Here is a 21,106-nt window from a genome sequence, read left to right as displayed (position 1 = left end):
TTGTTATGGTCTATATGTATGAAATTTGAGATGTGTAGGTTGGAGTCAAGAATGGGTGAGAAAAGAGGCCATAAAATGGCCTATTTTCGTCCATATGGGCAGAGACACGGGCGTGTGTCTCAGCCGTGTGTTGGCACATGAGCATGTGGTCTGATCGTGTGTCCCCAGAACCTTGAAATTTCAAAACGAAATACCCAGGTTTTTATACATGACCTAGCACACGGGCGTGTGGCTTGGCTGTGTGACCCCTGCACCCTTCACACGGCCTTTCACACGGATGTGTGGATGGCCGTGTGACCCAAGTTAGAGAGTTCAACGGGTATGGACATGGGTATGGACACGGGCTGGAACACGATCGTGTGCCTCACATCTAATGCCCATACGGCTTAAGACACGGGCGTGTCATCTGGCCATGTGAGCCACACGACTGGCCATACGGGCGTGTGTCCCCTACTCTTAAGAAAAAATTTTAAGATTTTGAGAAAATTTCCATGAGTATCCAGTTTAGTCGCGATTCACTTCTAAGGTGTATATTGGGCCTCGAGGGCCTATACAAGGGTCAATATGAGTGTTTTATGATTGGTTCCTGATGTGTATATTAAATATTGTGAAACGTTAGTATTTAATCCGTAAAGTTTAGTAATACTCTGTAACCCTGTTTCGACGACGGATAAGGGTTAGGACTGTTACATAAGGTGTGGATTAAATGTTTTCAGAATCAAAACAATATTCATGTGATTTATGTAATCCATACACACAACACCATTCAAGATAAGCAAACAAAAGGTAGTGATATTAGAACTTAGAAAGGACTAATAATGTTGATAGAACAATGTTGGTAATCCAATTGACCTAGATGCATTTTTAGGGCCCATATGTTTCACAACCTCCTAAACTTCCTTCGCTTGAAAATCAGACAGAAGTGAAAGATTTTGGGCATTAGAAATACAATTGATAACTATACTATATAGGTGAGAAGGGTCACCCACATGATTATTAAAAAATAGATTGGCAAAATACTTAACAACCACCTCTGTAATAGAGCCCTTAGAGTTACACCAAAAATCGTGAGAATTATTAATCCAAGTGATCCAATTTAAGTGCTTACGGACAAAGGCAAACCACAAGTAACAGGCCGAATTAATTCGCCCACCTTGAGCCAATTTGAGTGGGCTTATTATTCCCAGTAAATCTCCTCCCCCTCCACAACCAATCCTAACGCCAATCTAGCATAAAAAATGACATAATCTCATCTAAAAGGTCCCGAGAATACAAATCATCCAGACTATCTTGCAGACAAGTGTTTTTCGTATTTTGACTAGAAAGATGTCTTTTACTCTATCAAAGGAGACCCTGGCCAACTTCATTAAGATGAGTATGAATAGGAGAGGAAGAGCCACTCCAAATGCATAGTATCTCTTGCTGACAAGAACCCTCCATGACCCAAGTAGCATCAAAACAGAAAAGTTTATGCTCGCCCAAGACATTTGAAAAATTACCCACTAGACTAGTGTCCAATAACAATGGAAAATGATTAGATCCCCAAAAATAGGAGATGAAACAAATGATACCTAGGAAACAAAGACCACCAATTATCATTTAAAACACCTCTATCAAGACACTCTTTGATCAAAGTGTCCAAAAAAGAACCACGTTCCCAAGTAAACCAGGAGCCAGAAAAACCCAAATTTGACAATCCACAACTGAAAATCGTTTGTCAAAACATTTCCATGTGCCTAACATCCTACAATTGACCCCTAGACTTCTCAAAAGACCATATAATCTCATTAAAATCTCCCATAACCAACCAGGAAAGAGAAGATAGATGTGTCAGACCTGATAGTAAATTCCAAGAAACTTCTCTGTAGTGCACATCCCGTAAAAGATGAATTGCTTATCTGAGGTAGAATTAGCAACTTAAAAGCCAGAAAAATCTGAGTGAAGAGCAGCAGTAGGAGCATTCTTCACAACCAAAATCGCAGATAGGATCGAAACAAAACTAGGCTAAAGGGAACAACCAATAGCTATAGTAGTAATCAAAGCTGCAACAACTGGGACAGGGATGGAAGAAGTAAGTGAAGTAAACACAACAGTTGGTGAGACAACACCAACAAATAGCCTAGACCAAGCAACGATTTATTAGCTACCTGTGAAGAAATAAAATCTTGACCTTGATAGGAATCTGTAGTATTCTAGACATAATGCTTGAATAGGGAAGCCTTTAACCAATTCTAATACGGCAACACCCCTACAGGGAAAGAAATAGATGGCTGAGAAGGGCTACCCCTATTAGTGTGCCCAAGCAATCCACAAAAATAACAAAATAGAGGAAAACACTTGTTCTTTATTTGACATTGGACAAATTGCTCCCCCGAATGCAACGAGACATAACAAAGAAGTGGTTGGTAAACATCCAATTTAAGTCACAAAAAAAAAAGAAGAAATTTACCCCAACCTATAGCACACAACTCTTCATTATGTCAAATAAATCGACCAATATGATTTCTCAATTGCATCGCCACACCAAGTGATAAGAATATCAAAGGAAGACCAACCCAAACCCCAAAAAAACAAAGTCAGGAATCATAATCCACCAGCCACAATACAACATCATATTCAACAAGAAGCAGATGATTGCCAAAAGTCCATGGGGCACCCTCGAGCATCTTTGTTGTAACGCCCCAAAATTTTAAGTTTTGAATTGTTAGAAATTGTCAAGTGAGTTAATTTGATTCAGTGGTTAAGAGTGTTGCTTGGGTATGTAAGGTTCTGGGTTCGATTCCTTCTCTTTGATTTTTTTTCCAATTTTTGTCCTTATCTTTATTTATGTACATTTGACTTAGATTTAAGTTTCGCTCAATTTGTTCCAAAGATGAGCCTACTAGTTCAGTGGTAAAGCTTCAGCTTACCCTTTGGTTTTGGGTTCGAATTCTTGTGTGAGCAAAATAAATTTACATTTGCTAATGAATTTGTGTTCGTTATCTTTTGTTAAAGTTGAGGTTTGTGTGATGCATTATTTCGTGTTAATCATTTGAGGTCTTCTAGGTGAAGTTCACGAGACAATTAATCCTCTGGCAAGTTAAGACTTGTGGTGGACGGCTGTTTTCGTTGGGGTAAGTGGTTAAATGTTGTGTTGGGGACTTTTGTTTTTCATGTAGGAACTTCGATCGACGTTTTTGTCAATATTGTTTGTTGAATTTGTGTTCAAATTTGGTAAAAAAATGTGTTAATTAACTCGTGTATACTGTTAATTTAGGTATTGGATTACTCGTTCTTGAAACTACATTGGAATTTTATCAAGTGTGCAACAAAAAACCCAAAAAATAGCGAACGGAAGAAAGCCAAAAATTGGACTATTGATGCCACACGGTCGTGTGACAAGCCGTGTGCCAGACCATGAACCACAAGGTCTGGGTCAATTGGGCAATGTGCGCCACACGAACGTGTGGGTCCAATTTCTAAAATTTTGCCCTAGTGTCATATTTGTCATGCGAATTGAATTTAGCCTTTCCGTAGGGTACATATGGTATAAATATGTCTATAAACCATGATTTTTGATGCTCTGTTTCTGTCAAATGTGACTTATGAACACATGAAATATATGTTATATGTAATAGCATGATGTGTTTTATGCAAATATGATTTGAATCTGATGTGTATAATGTGACAGCCCAAAGTTGACCCTAGTCGGGAAGTGGTTTTGGGACCGCTAAACCGAGTCACCAAAATGTTTGAATGTGATACTTATTGTCTAGAATATGTAATTATGAATGTGTGAAAATTTCAAGCTTCAATTTGGTTGATTTCATGTGAATTTAGTCAATAGGACTTATGTGAGAAAATTTTAAAATGTGATAGGTCAATGTGTGAGGACCTATTAGTGCATGTGGACAAAGGGGGGGACTTGCATGTCAAATTTCCCCCCTAATGAGTAGTGGCCGGCCATGACAAGGAATGATGGGCAAAACATGTCATGAAACATGTTTTGTTAGTGGAAGAATAAATAAGGAGTATGGGTAATAAAGAAATGGAAACAAAAGAAAAAAAATGTGTGGTTGCCCCCCCATTGCCGTGAGCTAAAGAGAAGAAAAGAGAAAAAATTTGTGTTCATCCTTTCTCACCTTCATTTAGCCTAAATTAGAAAGAAAAACAAAGAAAAAATTTCTCATCCTTTGGTTCATCCTTGGCCAAAAATTTTAAGGAGGAAAGAAGAAGAAAGGTGAATAGATTCAGCCATGCATGTAGCTAGGCTAAGGTATGTTTGATGATGTTCCATGAGATGCATGCATGTTTTAGTTGTTAGCTTGAGTTCTACCTAGCCCATGGTCTAAATCTTGCTATGTGATGGAAATGGCACTTGACCATGGATGCATCATTCTTGGTTGATGTTTGATGTTGTGGTGATGAGGCAAGAGGATGAGTTAAGATTCGGCCTAGGTGGAGGTTGTGTTAATGCCATTGCATGCAAAATATGAAGCTTGTTAATGATGCATGTGATGATGGCTTGATGATTCTTGAACCTCCTTTTTAGCATTTTTGTGTGAGCACATATGTGCATTGGTTGCTAAATGGAGAAGAATCGGCTAGCAAGATGTGTGCTAAGGCCGAATGTAACTTTGCATGTTAATGAGCAATGCATGTGTTAAATTGATGAAAAGGGGGAGGATGCTTTACTAGTGTGTATATGTGTGTATTAAGTGTTGAAATCGACCCCAAAAATAGACATGCATATTCGGCCAAGGGGAAAGAAATTTAGCTAATATGTTGTGTTGATGCATGATTTTTGCATGTTTGAGACTTTAATGTCTAATGTATAAATATGGGCTAAGTGCCTTGTGTTCATCTTTTTGATGCCTAAATGATGAAATCAATTTATTTGTTTGATTAAGCTCAAGAGCAAAGGGGAAATAAATCCGATAAAGGGAAGGAAAAAGTGGTTGAATAGCTAGCGGAATCGTTCGACAACACCCGAGGTAAGTTCTTGAGTAAGAGAGCTTAAATTACAATGTGATTAAATCATGCTCTATGTGTGGCTATTGAGCCGAATGTGCAAGGACGATATGTGCCTTGTGTTTGAGTTTCGCAAATGAAAATGAAATATGAATGTGCCATGAATTATTGTTAGATGTGCATGATTAATTGAATGCTGTCCGGGCTAAGTCCCGAAGGCTTTGTGCTAAGTGAATATATCCGGACTAAGATTCGAAGGCCTTTGTGCGAGATACTAAATCCGGGTTAAGTCCCGAAGGCATTCGTGCGAGTTATTAAATCCGGGTTAAGTCCCGAAGGCATTCGTGCGAGTTGTTAAATCCGGGTTATGTCCCGAAGGCATTGTGTGAGTTACTAAAACCGGGCTATGTCCCGAAGGCATTTGAACGAGGAGCTATATCCGGTTAAATCCCGAAGGTACGTGATTTGGTAATGAATGAGCTTGCTGTAAAATTCCAGCGAATACTCGAAAAACATCCCAATATGGGGATATGTTACGTATGTGGTGAATTTAATCGAGCCCTTACAAATAAATGTTCGCTCAGTTGATAAACGAGCTACCGGCCTTCGGCTAAGTTAGTCTATTGTGTATGTACATAAGGGTTGTTAATGTTGTGAAGCAAGTTTGATATCGGTAAATTGCGTATTATGAAATATTCCATTTAGCCAAATGTGTGTTATTCTTTGTTTATGCTGGAATTCCTTGCTCAAACTTACTAAGCATAAATTGCTTACTCGTTACACTGCTCCTCTGTTTTATAGATTTTTGGTTCTCCAGCTATCGGACTCGGGATCTTGAAGTCGAAGTCGCCCACACTATCAAAGGCTCTTTTGGGTACTATTTTGGTTGAATCTTGACATGGCATGTATAGGACTACCCATTGTTGTTTTTCGAGTACTTTATGAAATGTATAAGTGTACAGCCATGCGAAAATGGCTTGTAGAAGTGGAGTATGGCATTAGACCATTCGTGTTTATGAATGTATAGATGGTTTCATGATGTAACTATAGTTGGAATGGAAGTGTTGAGCAAATGATCAGCCACTGGAATGGCTAAGTATGATCATATGTGGGCTTATGTATGACAAGGCCCTAGTTGGTCCATGAAACCCCAAATTAGGTAAGGTTTACTTTGAAAACAGAAGCTGATAGCAGCAGTGGTGTAGATTGGAAAAATCACAAGAATTCGTAGGAGTGGAATTAAATAGTGAATAAATTATGTAATCGAACCTTGATGAATCTACTTTCATATGGAAGTAACGAAACAATCATAGGAACAGTACAGTAAGAGATATTCGGGTTCTTGTGGAACAGGGCCAGAACAGTTTCTGGATTCCCTGTTCCGCCTTTGGAAATTCACTATAAATTGACCAGAGATAGTTAGGGGTCATACCATATATGTATGGATTCCTCTCTGAGTCTAGTTTCTATAGAAACAAACGGCATCAGTATTGAAGCTCTGTGCAGAGAGATATCCAAGTCGTAATGGGAAAAGGTCAGTGTAGTCGACCCCTGTAACATGGGAGACTTTGATTAATAAACTGTACTAATTGGCCCAACCAAAAATTCTAGAAACAAATACATAGGTGGGGACATGAGTCTAGTTTCAGGGAAAAATCACAAAACTGATTTTTGAGTTGTGAAACTCAAGATATGATTTTTGAAGCGACTAGTACTCAGACTGGGCAGTGTCTGGAAAATTTTTTCAAAGTTTGTTAACATCTCGTGTCCGACTCCGGTGTCGGTCTCGGGTTCGGGGTGTTACATTTTATTGGTATCAGAGCTACGGTTTAGTCGATTCTAGGACTACCGTAATGTTTTGGGTCTAGCTATACATGCCATTTTATGTGATTACTTGATAGTGTGGTGATTTCTGACAATTGTAAATGTGTTTATTTATAGTAATGGATCCCGATCGTGACCGAGAGGTAGCTGATGATCTTGAGAGTGTAGCGCCTGCTCCCGCACAAGGGACAGTGCCGACAAACTCTCAACCTAATGCTAGTAATCAGAATGATGAAGCTAGACAAGCATTCTATAGCGTGATGAATGATTGGTTTAACCAATACATTCGAACTAATATGGCTGTTCCACAACCTCCATTCCCGACAAATACTACCCCCGCACCTACAATACCACCGGTAACGGACCAAATAAGGTCAAATAAGCCCCCAGTTGACAGAATCCGAAAACATGGGGCTACTGAATTTAAGGCTATGGATAGCGATGATGCCGAGCAAGCTGAATTTTGGCTGGACAACACTATCCGGGTACTCGATGAGCTATCTTGTACACCCGATGAATGCCTAAAGTGTGCTATCTCCTTGCTACGTGATTCTGCCTACTATTGGTGGAGTACTCTGACTTCTATTGTGCCCCGAGAGCAAGTAACTTGGGAGTTTTTCCAAACTGAGTTTCGGAAAAAGTATATCAGTCAGAGATTTGTTGATCAAAAACGGAAGGAATTTCTTGAGCTTAAGCAAGGCTCCATGTCGGTTACTGATTACGAGCGAAAATTTGTTAGACTTAGCAAATACGCTCGGGAATGTGTTTCGTCCGAAGCTATTATGTGTAAACGCTTCGAGGATGGGCTGAATGAAGATATAAAAATGTTCGTTGGCGTTCTTGAAATACGAGAGTTCGTGGTACTTGTTGAACGAGCTTGTAAAGCCGAAGAGCTTAGAAAAGAAAAGCAAAGAGTTGATGAGGGAACTGGAGAGTTTCGTAAAAGATCCTCGGGAAGGTCTCTTCAACAGACATCGAAGAGATTTCGAGATGATGCGGGCCAGTTTAGAGGCACTTCGGGCCTTTTTGGACGAGATCGTGATCGACCCCCTGTGGGTACACGAGGCACTTCGGTCGCCAGTGTTGGGAATGAACGTCGAGACAGGACGAAATGCCGATATTGCGGTAAATGGCATTCGGGGAGTTGTAGATTTCCTGACCGCTCCTGTTACAAATGCGGATCAGTTGACCACTTCATTAAAGATTGCCCGAGGTTGTCGGGACAGAATGCAAGTCAGAGTGGGAGACCGGGTGCTACCACTGCTCGAGGTAGACCATCTGGAAATATGGGCAATGCTAGTGGTGGTCAGAGAGGATCTAGAGATGATATAACCAGATCCGAAGCCCGTGCGCCTACTAGAGCTTATGCTATACGTGCCCGCGAGGATGCTTCTTCGCCTGATGTTATTACCGGTACATTCACTCTGTTTGATACTAATGTAATTGCTTTGATTGACCCCGGTTCTACTCATTCTTACATATGTGAAACCTTAGCATCCAGTAAGACTTTACCTATTGAGTTTACTGAGTTCGTAATTCGGGTGTCAAATCCCTTGGGTCGTTACGTGCTTGTCGACAAAGTGTGTAAGAAATGTCCCCTGGAAATTCGAGGTTCCTGTTTTCCGGCGGACTTGATGCTTTTGCCGTTTGATGAATTTGATGTTATCCTTGGGTTGGATTGGTTGACCGCGCATGATGCGATTGTGAATTGCAAGAGCAAGACTATTGATTTGAGGTGCGCAAATAACGAAGTAGTCCGAATTGAGTCTGCGGACTTGGAGGGGATGCCAGCTGTAATATCAGCAATGTTGGCACAGAAATATGTAAGAAAAGGGTGCGAAGCATACCTTGCGTATGTACTTGGTGACAAAGAATTAGAAAAGAAACCCGAATCTGTGCCGGTGGTTTGTGAATACCCGGATGTTTTTCCGGAAGAATTACCGGGTTTACCACCTGTTCGGGAGGTAGAGTTTGGTATTGAGCTTGTACCAGGGACTACGCCGATTTCGATAGCTCCGTATCGTATGGCACCAACCGAGTTAAAGGAGTTGAAAGCTCAGTTGCAAGAACTGACGGATAGAGGTTTCGCTCGACCAAGTTTCTCACCTTGGGGTGCACCAGTATTGTTCGTGAAAAAGAAGGACGGAACCATGAGGTTGTGCATTGACTATCGTCAGCTGAATAAAGTGACGATAAAGAACAAATATCCGTTGCCGCGCATCGATGATTTGTTCGACCAACTGAAGGGAGCCTCAGTGTTCTCAAAAATAGATTTGAGATCGGGCTATTATCAGTTGCGAATCCGAGATTCAGATATTCCCAAAACTGCCTTCAGAACGAGATATGGTCACTACGAATTCTTAGTGATGCCGTTTGGGCTCACTAATGCCCCTGCAGTATTTATGGATTTGATGAATCGGATCTTCAGACCGTATTTGGATCGGTTCGTAGTGGTGTTCATTGATGACATTTTGGTCTATTCAAGAGACGAGACCGAACATGCTGAGCATCTGAGGCTAGTGCTGCAAATTTTGCGGGATAAGCAGTTATATGCTAAGTTCAGTAAGTGTGAGTTCTGGTTAAGAGAGGTTAGCTTCTTGGGTCATGTGGTATCCGCGTCGGGTATTCGAGTTGACCCGAACAAAATTTCAGCCATACTTGACTGGAAACCTCCGAGAAATGTTACTGAAGTTCGGAGCTTTTTGGGGCTCGCCGGTTATTACCGACGATTTGTGAAAGGTTTCTCGATGATAGCCACACCAATGACGAAGCTACTTCAAAAGGATGTTAAGTTCGAGTGGACGGAGAAATGTCAGAAAAGTTTCGACCAACTGAAAACTCATTTGACTGAAGCTCCAATTTTGGTGCAACCCGAATCAGGTAAAGAGTTTGTCATCTATAGTGACGCATCCCTACTTGGGTTGGGTTGCGTATTGATGCAAGAAGGCCGAGTCGTGGCCTATGCGTCGAGACAATTGAAGCCACACGAGAGGAATTATCCGACCCATGATCTCGAACTAGCTGCCATCGTGTTTGCTTTAAAAATATGGCGACATTATCTGTTTGGTGAGAAGTGCCATGTATTTTCGGATCACAAAAGTCTCAAATATTTGATGACTCAACGAGACTTGAATCTGCGACAAAGACGTTGGCTTGAGTTGTTGAAAGATTACGAGCTTGTCATTGATTACCACCCGGGAAAGGCTAACGTGGTTGCGGACGCCTTAAGCCGGAAGTCATTGTTTGCTTTACGAGCGATGAACGTGCATTTGTCTGTTCTACCAGACAGTGTGTTAGTAGCTGAATTAAAAGCTAAACCATTATTGACTCACCAAATTCGTGAAGCTTAGAAAGTCGATGATGAATTGGTTGCAAAACGGGCTAAGTGTTTTCCGAACGAGGAATCGGAGTTTCAAATTGATGATGATGATTGTTTGAAGTTCAGAAATCATTTGTGTGTTCCAAGAAATTCGGAACTCATTTCGATGATTCTGAACGAAGCCCATTGTAGCCGAATGTCAATTCACCCGGGGAGTACGAAAATGTACAACGATTTGAAACATCAATTTTGGTGGCAGGTATGAAACGGGACATCTCCGACTTTGTTTCGAGATGTTTAATATGTCAACAAGTGAAAGCGGAACATCAAGTGCCTTCAGGATTACTCCAGCCGATCATGATACCCGAGTGGAAATGGGATCGAGTCACAATGGACTTTGTGTCTGGACTGCCCTTGTCAGCAAGTAAGAAGGATGCGATATGGGTTATTATTGATAGACTGACTAAGTCGGCTCATTTCATCCCCGTACGTACGGATTTTTCATTGGAGAAACTAGCTGAATTGTACGTTTATCAAATTGTGAGATTACACGGGGTACCTGTTTCTATCGTGTCGGATAGAGATCCGAGATTCACCTCACGATTTTGGAAGAAATTGCAAGAAGCTCTGGGTACCAAGCTGCATTTTAGCACTACTTTTCACCCCCAAACCGATGGTCAATCCGAGCGGATAATTCAGATACTTGAGGATATGTTGAGATGTTGCATCCTCGAGTTCAGTAGTTCATGGGAACGGTATTTACCTTTGATTGAATTCGCTTACAACAATAGTTTTCAATCAAGTATTAAGATGGCACCTTACGAGGCTTTGTACGGTCGTAAATGCCGTACACCATTGTTTTGGACCGAGCTCGGTGAAAGTAAAATTTTCGGAGTTGATTTGATTAAAGATGCTGAACAGAAAGTAAAGGTAATCCGTGAAAGTCTAAAGGTAGCCACGGATCGTCAGAAGTCGTACGCAGATTTGAAACGAAAAGACATCGAGTATCAGGTGGGAGACAAAGTGTTCCTTAAGGTTTCACCTTGGAAAAAGATACTCAGGTTCGGCCGTAAGGGCAAGTTGAGCCCAAGATTCATTGGGCCGTACGAAATCTCCGAACGAGTTGGTCCGGTCGCGTATAGATTGATTTTGCCCCCGGAGCTTGGAAAGATTCATGACGTCTTTCATGTTTCGATGCTTCGACGCTATCGATCTGATCCATCGCACATAATTAGCCCATCAGAGGTTGAAATTCAAGTCGACATGAGCTATGAAGAAGAACCGATGCGTATCCTAGCTCGTGAAGTGAAGGAGTTGCGAAACAAAAGAGTTCCGCTAGTAAAGGTGTTATGGCTCAAACACGGGATCGAGGAAGCTACTTGGGAGACCGAGAGCTCGATGAAAGAACGATACCCAAACCTATTTACCGGTAAGATTTTCGGGGACGAAAATTTCTTAAGTGGGGGAGAGTTGTGACAGCCCAAAGTTGACCCTAGTCGGGAAGTGGTTTCGGGACCGCTAAACCGAGTCACCAAAATGTTTGAATGTGATACTTATTGTCTAGAATATGTAATTATGAATGTGTGAAAATTTCAAGCTTCAATTTGGTTGATTTCATGTGAATTTAGTCAATAGGACTTATGTGAGAAAATTTTAAAATGTGATAGGTCAATGTGTGAGGACCTATTAGTGCATGTGGACAAAGGGGGGACTTGCATGTCAAATTTCCCCCCCTAATGAGTAGTGGCCGGCCATGACAAGGAATGATGGGCAAAACATGTCATGAAACATGTTTTGTTAGTGGAAGAATAAAATAAGGAGTATGGGTAATAAAGAAATGGAAACAAAAGAAAAAAATGTGTGGTTGCCCCCCCCATTGCCGTGAGCTAAAGAGAAGAAAAGAGAAAAAATTTGTGTTCATCCTTTCTCACCTTCATTTAGCCTAAATTAGAAAGAAAAACAAAGAAAAAAATTTCTCATCCTTTGGTTCATCCTTGGCCAAAAATTTTAAGGAGGAAAGAAGAAGAAAGGTGAAGAGATTCGGCCATGCATGTAGCTAGGCTAAGGTATGTTTGATGATGTTCCATGAGATGCATGCATGTTTTAGTTGTTAGCTTGAGTTCTACCTAGCCCATGGTCTAAATCTTGCTATGTGATGGAAATGGCACTTGACCATGGATGCATCATTCTTGGTTGATGTTTGATGTTGTGGTGATGAGGCAAGAGGATGAGTTAAGATTCGGCCTAGGTGGAGGTTGTGTTAATGCCATTGCATGCAAAATATGAAGCTTGTTAATGATGCATGTGATGATGGCTTGATGATTCTTGAACCTCCTTTTTAGCATTTTTGTGTGAGCACATATGTGCATTGGTTGCTAAATGGAGAAGAATCGGCTAGCAAGATGTGTGCTAAGGCCGAATGTAACTTTGCATGTTAATGAGCAATGCATGTGTTAAATTGATGAAAAGGGGGAGGATGCTTTACTAGTGTGTATATGTGTGTATTAAGTGTTGAAATCGACCCCAAAAATAGACATGCATATTCGGCCAAGGGGAAAGAAATTTAGCTAATATGTTGTGTTGATGCATGATTTTTGCATGTTTGAGACTTTAATGTCTAATGTATAAATATGGGCTAAGTGCCTTGTGTTCATCTTTTTGATGCCTAAATGATGAAATCAATTTATTTGTTTGATTAAGCTCAAGAGCAAAGGGGAAATAAATCCGATAAAGGGAAGGAAAAAGTGGTTGAATAGCTAGCGGAATCGTTCGACAACACCCGAGGTAAGTTCTTGAGTAAGAGAGCTTAAATTACGATGTGATTAAATCATGCTCTATGTGTGGCTATTGAGCCGAATGTGCAAGGACGATATGTGCCTTGTGTTTGAGTTTCGCAAATGAAAATGAAATATGAATGTGCCATGAATTATTGTTAGATGTGCATGATTAATTGAATGCTGTCCGGGCTAAGTCCCGAAGGCTTTGTGCTAAGTGAATATATCCGGACTAAGATCCGAAGGCCTTTGTGCGAGATACTAAATCCGGGTTAAGTCCCGAAGGCATTCGTGCGAGTTATTAAATCCGGGTTAAGTCCCGAAGGCATTCGTGCGAGTTGTTAAATCCGGGTTATGTCCCGAAGGCATTGTGTGAGTTACTAAAACCGGGCTATGTCCCGAAGGCATTTGAACGAGGAGCTATATCCGGTTAAATCCCGAAGGTACGTGATTTGGTAATGAATGAGCTTGCTGTAAAATTCCAGCGAATACTCGAAAAACATCCCAATATGGGGATATGTTACGTATGTGGTGAATTTAATCGAGCCCTTACAAATAAATGTTCGCTCAGTTTATAAACGAGCTACCGGCCTTCGGCTAAGTTAGTCTATTGTGTATGTACATAAGGGTTGTTAATGTTGTGAAGCAAGTTTGATATCGGTAAATTGCGTATTATAAAATATTCCATTTAGCCAAATGTGTGTTATTCTTTGTTTATGCTGGAATTCCTTGCTCAAACTTACTAAGCATAAATTGCTTACTCGTTACACTGCTCCTCTGTTTTATAGATTTTTGGTTCTCCAGCTATCGGGCTCGGGATCTTGAAGTCGAAGTCGCCCACACTATCAAAGGCTCTTTTGGGTACTATTTTGGTTGAATCTTGACATGGCATGTATAGGACTACCCATTGTTGTTTTTCGAGTACTTTATGAAATGTATAAGTGTACAGCCATGCGAAAATGGCTTGTAGAAGTGGCGTATGGCATTAGACCATTCGTGTTTATGAATGTATAGATGGTTTCATGATGTAACTATAGTTGGAATGGAAGTGTTGAGCAAATGATCAGCCACTGGAATGGCTAAGTATGATCATATGTGGGCTTATGTATGACAAGGCCCTAGTTGGTCCATGAAACCCCAAATTAGGTAAGGTTTACTTTGAAAACAGAAGCTGATAGCAGCAGTGGTGTGGATTGGAAAAATCACAAGAATTCGTAGGAGTGGAATTAAATAGTGAATAAATTATGTAATCGAACCTTGATGAATCTACTTTCATATGGAAGTAACGAAACAATCATAGGAACAGTACAGTAAGAGATATTCGGGTTCTTGTGGAACAGGGCCAGAACAGTTTCTGGATTCCCTGTTCCGCCTTTGGAAATTCACTATAAATTGACCAGAGATAGTTAGGGGTCATACCATATATGTATGGATTCCTATCTGAGTCTAGTTTCTATAGAAACAAACGGCATCAGTATTGAAGCTCTGTGCAGAGAGATATCCAAGTCGTAATGGGAAAAGGTCAGTGTAGTCGACCCCTGTAACATGGGAGACTTTGACTAATAAACTGTACTAATTGGCCCGACCAAAAATTCTAGAAACAAATACATAGGTGGGGACATGAGTCTAGTTTCAGGGAAAAATCACAAAACTGATTTTTGAGTTGTGAAACTCAAGATATGATTTTTGAAGCGACTAGTACTCAGACTGGGCAGTGTCTGGAAAAATTTTTCAAAGTTTGTTAACATCTCGTGTCCGACTCCGGTGTCGGTCTCGGGTTCGGGGTGTTACATATAACATGTTGGACATACACGCATTTGATATTTTTTTTTAATTTTGCATGTGCATTAGGGTGGGATTATGGTTATGGAGGAAGTGTTGGTAGTTTAATTTATCTTCCTAATTTGGTGGCTTAGCCACATATATCTGTTTCTGACGGGTTACTGCGTATTGTTCTGGCAGCTAGACTGTAAATTTTCTGAAAGTGACACACGATCACTTAGCGGTGTGTGGGGCTAGATGGGTATTTAATACCCTAATTAGTATGTAGGGATGGTCGAAGATGGTGTGTAGCGGATGGGGGTAGGATTTGAATTTGTATCTAATATGCATCTGTTTCTATATCTGTTTATGAAATATATCTGATTGGTATCTGTGTGTATATTTGCTACATTATCTGATGTATCATGTGTGTCTGATTTATTATTTGAAATAAGTTACACACTAAGCTCATAAACTCACTTTCTGTTTGTTTGTTCTTAGGTAATCCACAGACATAGAACGGATCGGTGAAACGGGAGCTTGGCTATTTATATTTATATTACTTTTCTGTTAACTTTGTTCAGATTAAAATCATTTTGTTCGTTTGACTGTTTTTAGACTTTTGGGACTGTTTTTAATTCTGAATTTCATTTTTCGTTTTAAACTGTTTTACGTTTTTAAATTATATGAACACAATCTACAAAATGTTCCTGGTTTCCAAAACTTTGTTTAACTAAGAAATTCCGCTACAAAAGTAAGTGTTTTTTTATAAATATTTATTCGCAAAATTTAATGAATTAGTTAAGAGAAAGTATTTTCCAAATAAACTGGAATTTTATTTATTAAAAGTTGATGCTATTTATTTTACAAGTCTCAAAATGGTTTCAGGATTTTCAAATGAAAGTGATAACAGCTCCAGATTTGGTCATAACATTTAGGCCGAGTTTGGAATATTACATTTGATAGCTTAGTCTTTTATCTCGAAGAGAGCGAAACTTAAAAGGAACAAGCAAATCGTCTAGAGCTGAAAATTGGATTGGGGAAGGCAACTACCAAAATAATTTCAAAAGTAACTTCCTCGAGGTTAGGGCCTCTCACCTTGTGTAGCTTGCAGACCAGCCAGCAAGATGAATCTAGAGATGCTCCCACATCTCCTTCAAGCACGATTGCAGACGATTCAGTATCAGTGAGACTAAGCCGATGACACTCATCTACTATATACGCCGCCATAAACTTCAAGGAAATCTGAAAACACAACGGAAGAGCTACCAAAAATTTGAAGAAAAAACCGACCCTAAATGACTAAGAACTGACAGAAACTAATGGAAACTGACAAAAACTAGAAAACAAGACTCAAAAGGAAAACTTAAACCATCACAGACAGACGAAAGAAAAGAAAGAGAGAAAAACAGGGGTGGACTCGAAAGATGATTGAAGCTTTGAACAAGGATGCTTATGCAAATAAAAAAGCGTATAATTGAGCTAGAAAGGCTGTTGATATTAGATGTCTTGTAGTTCACCTTCACTGACTTGTTTTCTTTTCATGCTTTGTAAAAAACAAAAAAAAAAAAAAGAAAAGAAAGTTCTGCATCTCCCAATCCCGAGTTGCCCGTATAATTGTGAACATCTAGTAAAATGTTTCAAGATTTTTGTTTTTGCCATTTTTATTCAAGTGGAACATCAAAATAAGGATACACACAGGTCATAGATTAAATTCAACTTCATTTATTATCACCATCATCTTACAAGTTCCAATAAAATAACATTATTCATCGTATATATTAAAAATTTTAACATAAAAGCTAAAAATAACTTCAAATAATCAAATTGGGCTAATACATTATTTGTAGCTTGAATGTGGTAATTGTTCTCGCATTAAGGTTTGAATTTCTTTTGTTTTTGTGTAAATTTGTTCTTTAACTTGGTAACTATTCCCACTTTAGGCATAAACCCTTTTTTTATTCAAGTTAATCATTAAACTTATAAATTATTCATATATTGAAACTTGATTATTTTTTATCCAAATTAATACGAATCATTGTCAAGTTCAAGCCAAAAATTATTAACCAACCAAATTCATTAGTAACAATTAAATTATGACACAATCATAATGTAAGTGAAAAAAACTATGTACAAAATTATATTTAGTTAAAAGTTTATATAATAATAAAATAAATATTTGATTAAAATGGTAAGGTTAATAGTTTTAAAGCTGTAGTGTCAAGTAGACTTATTCATGGGCCGGGTTCGGTTCGGGCTCAACTAAAAATTTAAGCCCATTTATTAGGCCCGACCCGAAAAATGGACTTAAAATTTTGCCCAAGCCTGATCCGGCCCGTCCGTATTAATTTTTTATATAATTTTTAAATATTTCCCAACAAATTGAAAATAAATTTTAAAAAATATGTAAACTTAAATAACACTGAGATAAATGCAACTTAACAAGCAAATGCCTCTAAAATAATAACAAAATTAACAAATGCCTTTAAAATAATAACAAAATTAATAGTAAAATAAGTTTTATACAATATCTAAACAATAACAACAAAATAGTAACAACATAATAATAAAATGATAGCAAAATAGAGAGAAAACAACAAGAAAATAACATTCAAAAGAAAAAAGAAAAAAAAAGAGCAAATTTTTTTGTCCTTTAGTGAATTCGGGCCGGGTGGCCCGACCTATGATCAAGTCTAGTGTCAAGTAGACTTATTCATGAGTTGAGTTATCTATCTAGGCCCACCGAAATTTGGGAGGGTTTGGGTACAAATATAAGGCTCGAGAAATGGGTTTGAGCAAAAAAAAAAAAAATAGGTCCATTTAAAATATGGGCTGAATTCGGACTTGAACACTCAATACTCGAGCCTAACCCAGCCTGGCCCGATTTTGAATTTGTAATATTTTATATTATGTTATTTTTATATATATTATGTAATTTATAAAACATAAAAATTAAATCTATAGTAATATATAATACTACTTTAATGTAAACAATAAAGAATGTTAAGAAAATTATACATAAAAATTTAATAAATAAAAAATAAAAAAATTAAATTAAAATAATATAAATATGGTCGGGTCTAAAATGAGCTTGGGATAGCCTAGACTTGTCTATGGGTGGGGTTAGTTGACCTGCTCGAAAAGTGGGAAGGTTTGGATAAAAATATAGACTCGAAAAATGAGTTTAGACAAAAATAAAGCCCGTTTTCTAAATGGGCTGAGCCTCGAGTAAGCTTTTTTGGCCGGTGCTTAGTTCGACCTGAATTTGCAAAAAAAAAAAACAATTGCTGTTTTTTTACTATTTTACCATTGCTTTTCATTGTTTTGCTATCATTTCGCTATTATATTATTATTTTTTATTGTTTGGATATTGTATAACTCTTGTTTTTTTATTAATTTTGCTACTATTTTAGAGGTGTTTTGCCTATTAAGTTGCACTTATCTTAGTGCTAATTAATTTTTTTTTTTAAAAATTTCATTGTTGGTAAACATTTATTTTAATATTTTTAGTGTATTTGATATATTATATTTTTTAAACTTATTTTTTATAATAAATAATAAAAATGATTTTAATACGAGCAAGTCGGGTTAAACTTGGGTTTTTAGCATTTTTATTTAGGTCAGGCTAAGACAAAATTTTAAACTCATTTTTTGGGCTAGACCTGAGCCTAAAAAACAGGCCTAAACTTTTCACTTGAACTAGCCCAATCAATGGACAACTCTAGGATAACCATTTATAAATATAGACAAATTTAGATAATTTTAAGCCCATATTTCAGACATGATATTAATTCCCAAAGAACCTCTCGTATCAAGTTTTATTGATTTTATATAAAAACATAAAAAAAGAAAAAATTCTTTGAAAAAGTTGATTTAGCTATTTTTAAATAAATTAAAACTCAATTTAAAATCAACCATTCCAAGAATAATATAGATATTAAAATATATTCTGTACCATCATCAAGGATTGTAAAACGAATCCGCGCAACAGATTTGGATTACAAAATCTGTAATCCATGAAATTAATTCATCTTTGAATAATAAATATCCGAATCCATACCTCACTTAAAAATCAATGATAATCAAGAAATATATCATTAAACCATAGGTAATTTACAGAGCAATTTAAACTATGCAAAAAAAAAAATCAAATCACCAGCCGCAGGATCTATACAGATTTCTCCCATGGTGATCTCCCCAAAACAAATATATCAATCCATATTGACCCAAATCTTACATATATTTATATTACTAAACAAGCATTGCTGGATCCCTGCATGATCCCATGCTGTTAGACCCCAAACATATCCATATATACATTACTAAACAGAAATTCTCTCTTTCTTCCCCCCAAAATATATCCAAAACTTCCTTCTTAATCCTGGCTCTCTTTTTCCTTTTTCTGAAATGGTGCTGGCACTTAACTTCCTTCTATGTACACTTGGATTCTTAATTTAAGTTCTAAGGCGTAGCAGGGATGGAATTTTGGCGATCCCTGTTAAGACAATCAAATCCTTCCACTCTAACTGCGGCCGGTTTAAGGCCAAATTTCATCCTAACACACCCTCCTTTACGTGCCAATGACGACGGCGAAGATGGAGATGGAATCTCCAAAGTCGAAAGGGCTTGTGCAAGCCTTTCATCTCCGAACCGAGCATCTTGCACAAGTGGATTCGCAGCCCTACTTGGAGGCGACCCACAAAAAAACGGAGGTGATGATGCTATAGATTGTTCTTCTTCTGTCCCTAAATCCTCCTATAAAAACGACCAAAACATATATTAACAACCAACAGAGTAAAAACAATTCCATCTTTGAAAATAAACCATTAATATATGTGTTTGATACGAGTATGTAAAGAAAAATTAATTTAATCAGCAAGCAAGAAGAATCTTAAGATTGAATGATATTGATACCTTATTGAGGATGATATCAAGAAGGTCTGCACCAGCTTTCGAATCGCTTACCTCGGCTTGATGACTGCAATTGAAAGGACAAATCAATTAAACGAGAGTCCCTAAAAGCAGGTCAAATCAACCAGAGAACAAAATTAGACCTCATATGCAATCTCAATGGCTTGGTAGGGTTATTGGCGAGGACCTGAATTCGCCGAGGCTTGGTGCAAACAACGGCACCGCCCTTTTGATGATCAGTGATTGAGATAAACCCTCTCAACTCTTCGTAAGCCGAAACGGTGGCGTTCTGCTGAAGATTGCAATGATTCATCTTGAAAACCCAAAGCTTAAGAAAGAAGGCCTATTCAAACACACCCCCCACAGCAAATCAACACCAAGATTTCAGTTAAATCTTTAAAAAGAAAAGGAAACCCAAACTCAATAAGATTACAAATAAAGATCTTCAAAACTTGGGGTTAATTGCATTTTCAAAATAAATAAAAGAATGCCGGATTAATAAGAAATTGAAGGGATTAAATAAGAGATAAAAACTAAGAATGAGAAACCGATACTGGAAATCCAAACTGTTAGGGATTAAAACTTTTCAGATCTGTTATAGAAACGCTTTGAACTTTGACTAAGAAACAGAATAGTTTTTAACAGAATAAAACTAGGAAAGAAAAACAGAAACCCAGATCTGCACACCAAAAAATTGTGAACATATAAAAAATTAAGGATGGATATTTGAATTTTTTCACGTTACCTGATGGAACCCTTGGAAGAATAAAAGCACAGAAAGGGGGGGTGCCACGAGGAAGAAGAGAGCATGCTAAGGCGAGGATGAATTATATATTATTAAAGGTGGGAAGGGTACAAAAATTGTGATTTCATATTCGTTCTTTGAATTAGTAATTTCATTATTTGACTGCTTCAAACTTTTAAAAGCACAACTATGTGGCGAAAAGAAATAAAAACTAATATAAAAATATTTAAGCAATTTTTTTAAAAAATTTCTTATTGGGCTATGAATAATTTTATTAATTGGATTAACATCTTACACCCAAGTTTAAATCTCTAGGAGAGTATGCTTTAAAAATAAATTAAATTACATATATGATCCTTCTCATATTCCAATTCAATTCAAAATTTAAATAATAGTATTGTTGCATTTAGATATTTGTGTAGTGCTCATTTATGAATGAAGTTTGGATATTCCTCGAGCCAAATCGCTATTTTATATATTAAATAGTTTATGCAATTCAATTCTAGAAAAAAAATATGTTTTTTATACCATCTATTTAAGCTTATGTAAAAATTTTGACTAAGTTTAAAAAACCATAAAAACCATTTTTTTAAAAATAACAAATATTATTCTAAGAATATTTTTATATTAGGTAAACTATAAACTTAGCCACTTATGTATGGTTCAAATTATGTTTTGGTCACCAAATACTAAAAAAGTTACAATATGATCACTAATGTTATCGAAAGTTGTGATATGATCACTAACGTTATCAATTTGTTACATTTTGGTCATTAGCAGTCTAATAGTAAACTAATGTGGCACATTATATCAACATTTTCG

At 37.8% G+C, this 21,106-nt stretch overlaps 1 protein-coding gene across 1 annotated transcript; it reads right to left on the bottom strand.

Moving 5' to 3' along the window:
* Nucleotides 1-18,707: 18,707 nt before the first annotated feature.
* Nucleotides 18,708-20,471, bottom strand: LOC107942923 (uncharacterized). The gene is made up of 4 exons (XM_016876651.2): nt 20,285-20,471; nt 19,683-19,882; nt 19,543-19,606; nt 18,708-19,383 (listed from the first exon to the last, which is right to left on the bottom strand). Exons 2-4 carry the CDS (start codon nt 19,850-19,852, stop codon nt 19,090-19,092), a joined length of 528 nt encoding a protein of 175 aa, XP_016732140.1. The 5' UTR covers nt 19,853-19,882; nt 20,285-20,471; the 3' UTR covers nt 18,708-19,089.
* Nucleotides 20,472-21,106: the final 635 nt, after the last annotated feature.

The sequence above is a fragment of the Gossypium hirsutum genome, chromosome D12 (genome assembly GCF_007990345.1).
Source record: "Gossypium hirsutum isolate 1008001.06 chromosome D12, Gossypium_hirsutum_v2.1, whole genome shotgun sequence".
NCBI classification, from domain to species: domain Eukaryota; kingdom Viridiplantae; phylum Streptophyta; class Magnoliopsida; order Malvales; family Malvaceae; genus Gossypium; species Gossypium hirsutum.
This window is presented reverse-complemented; position numbering and strand designations above follow the sequence as displayed.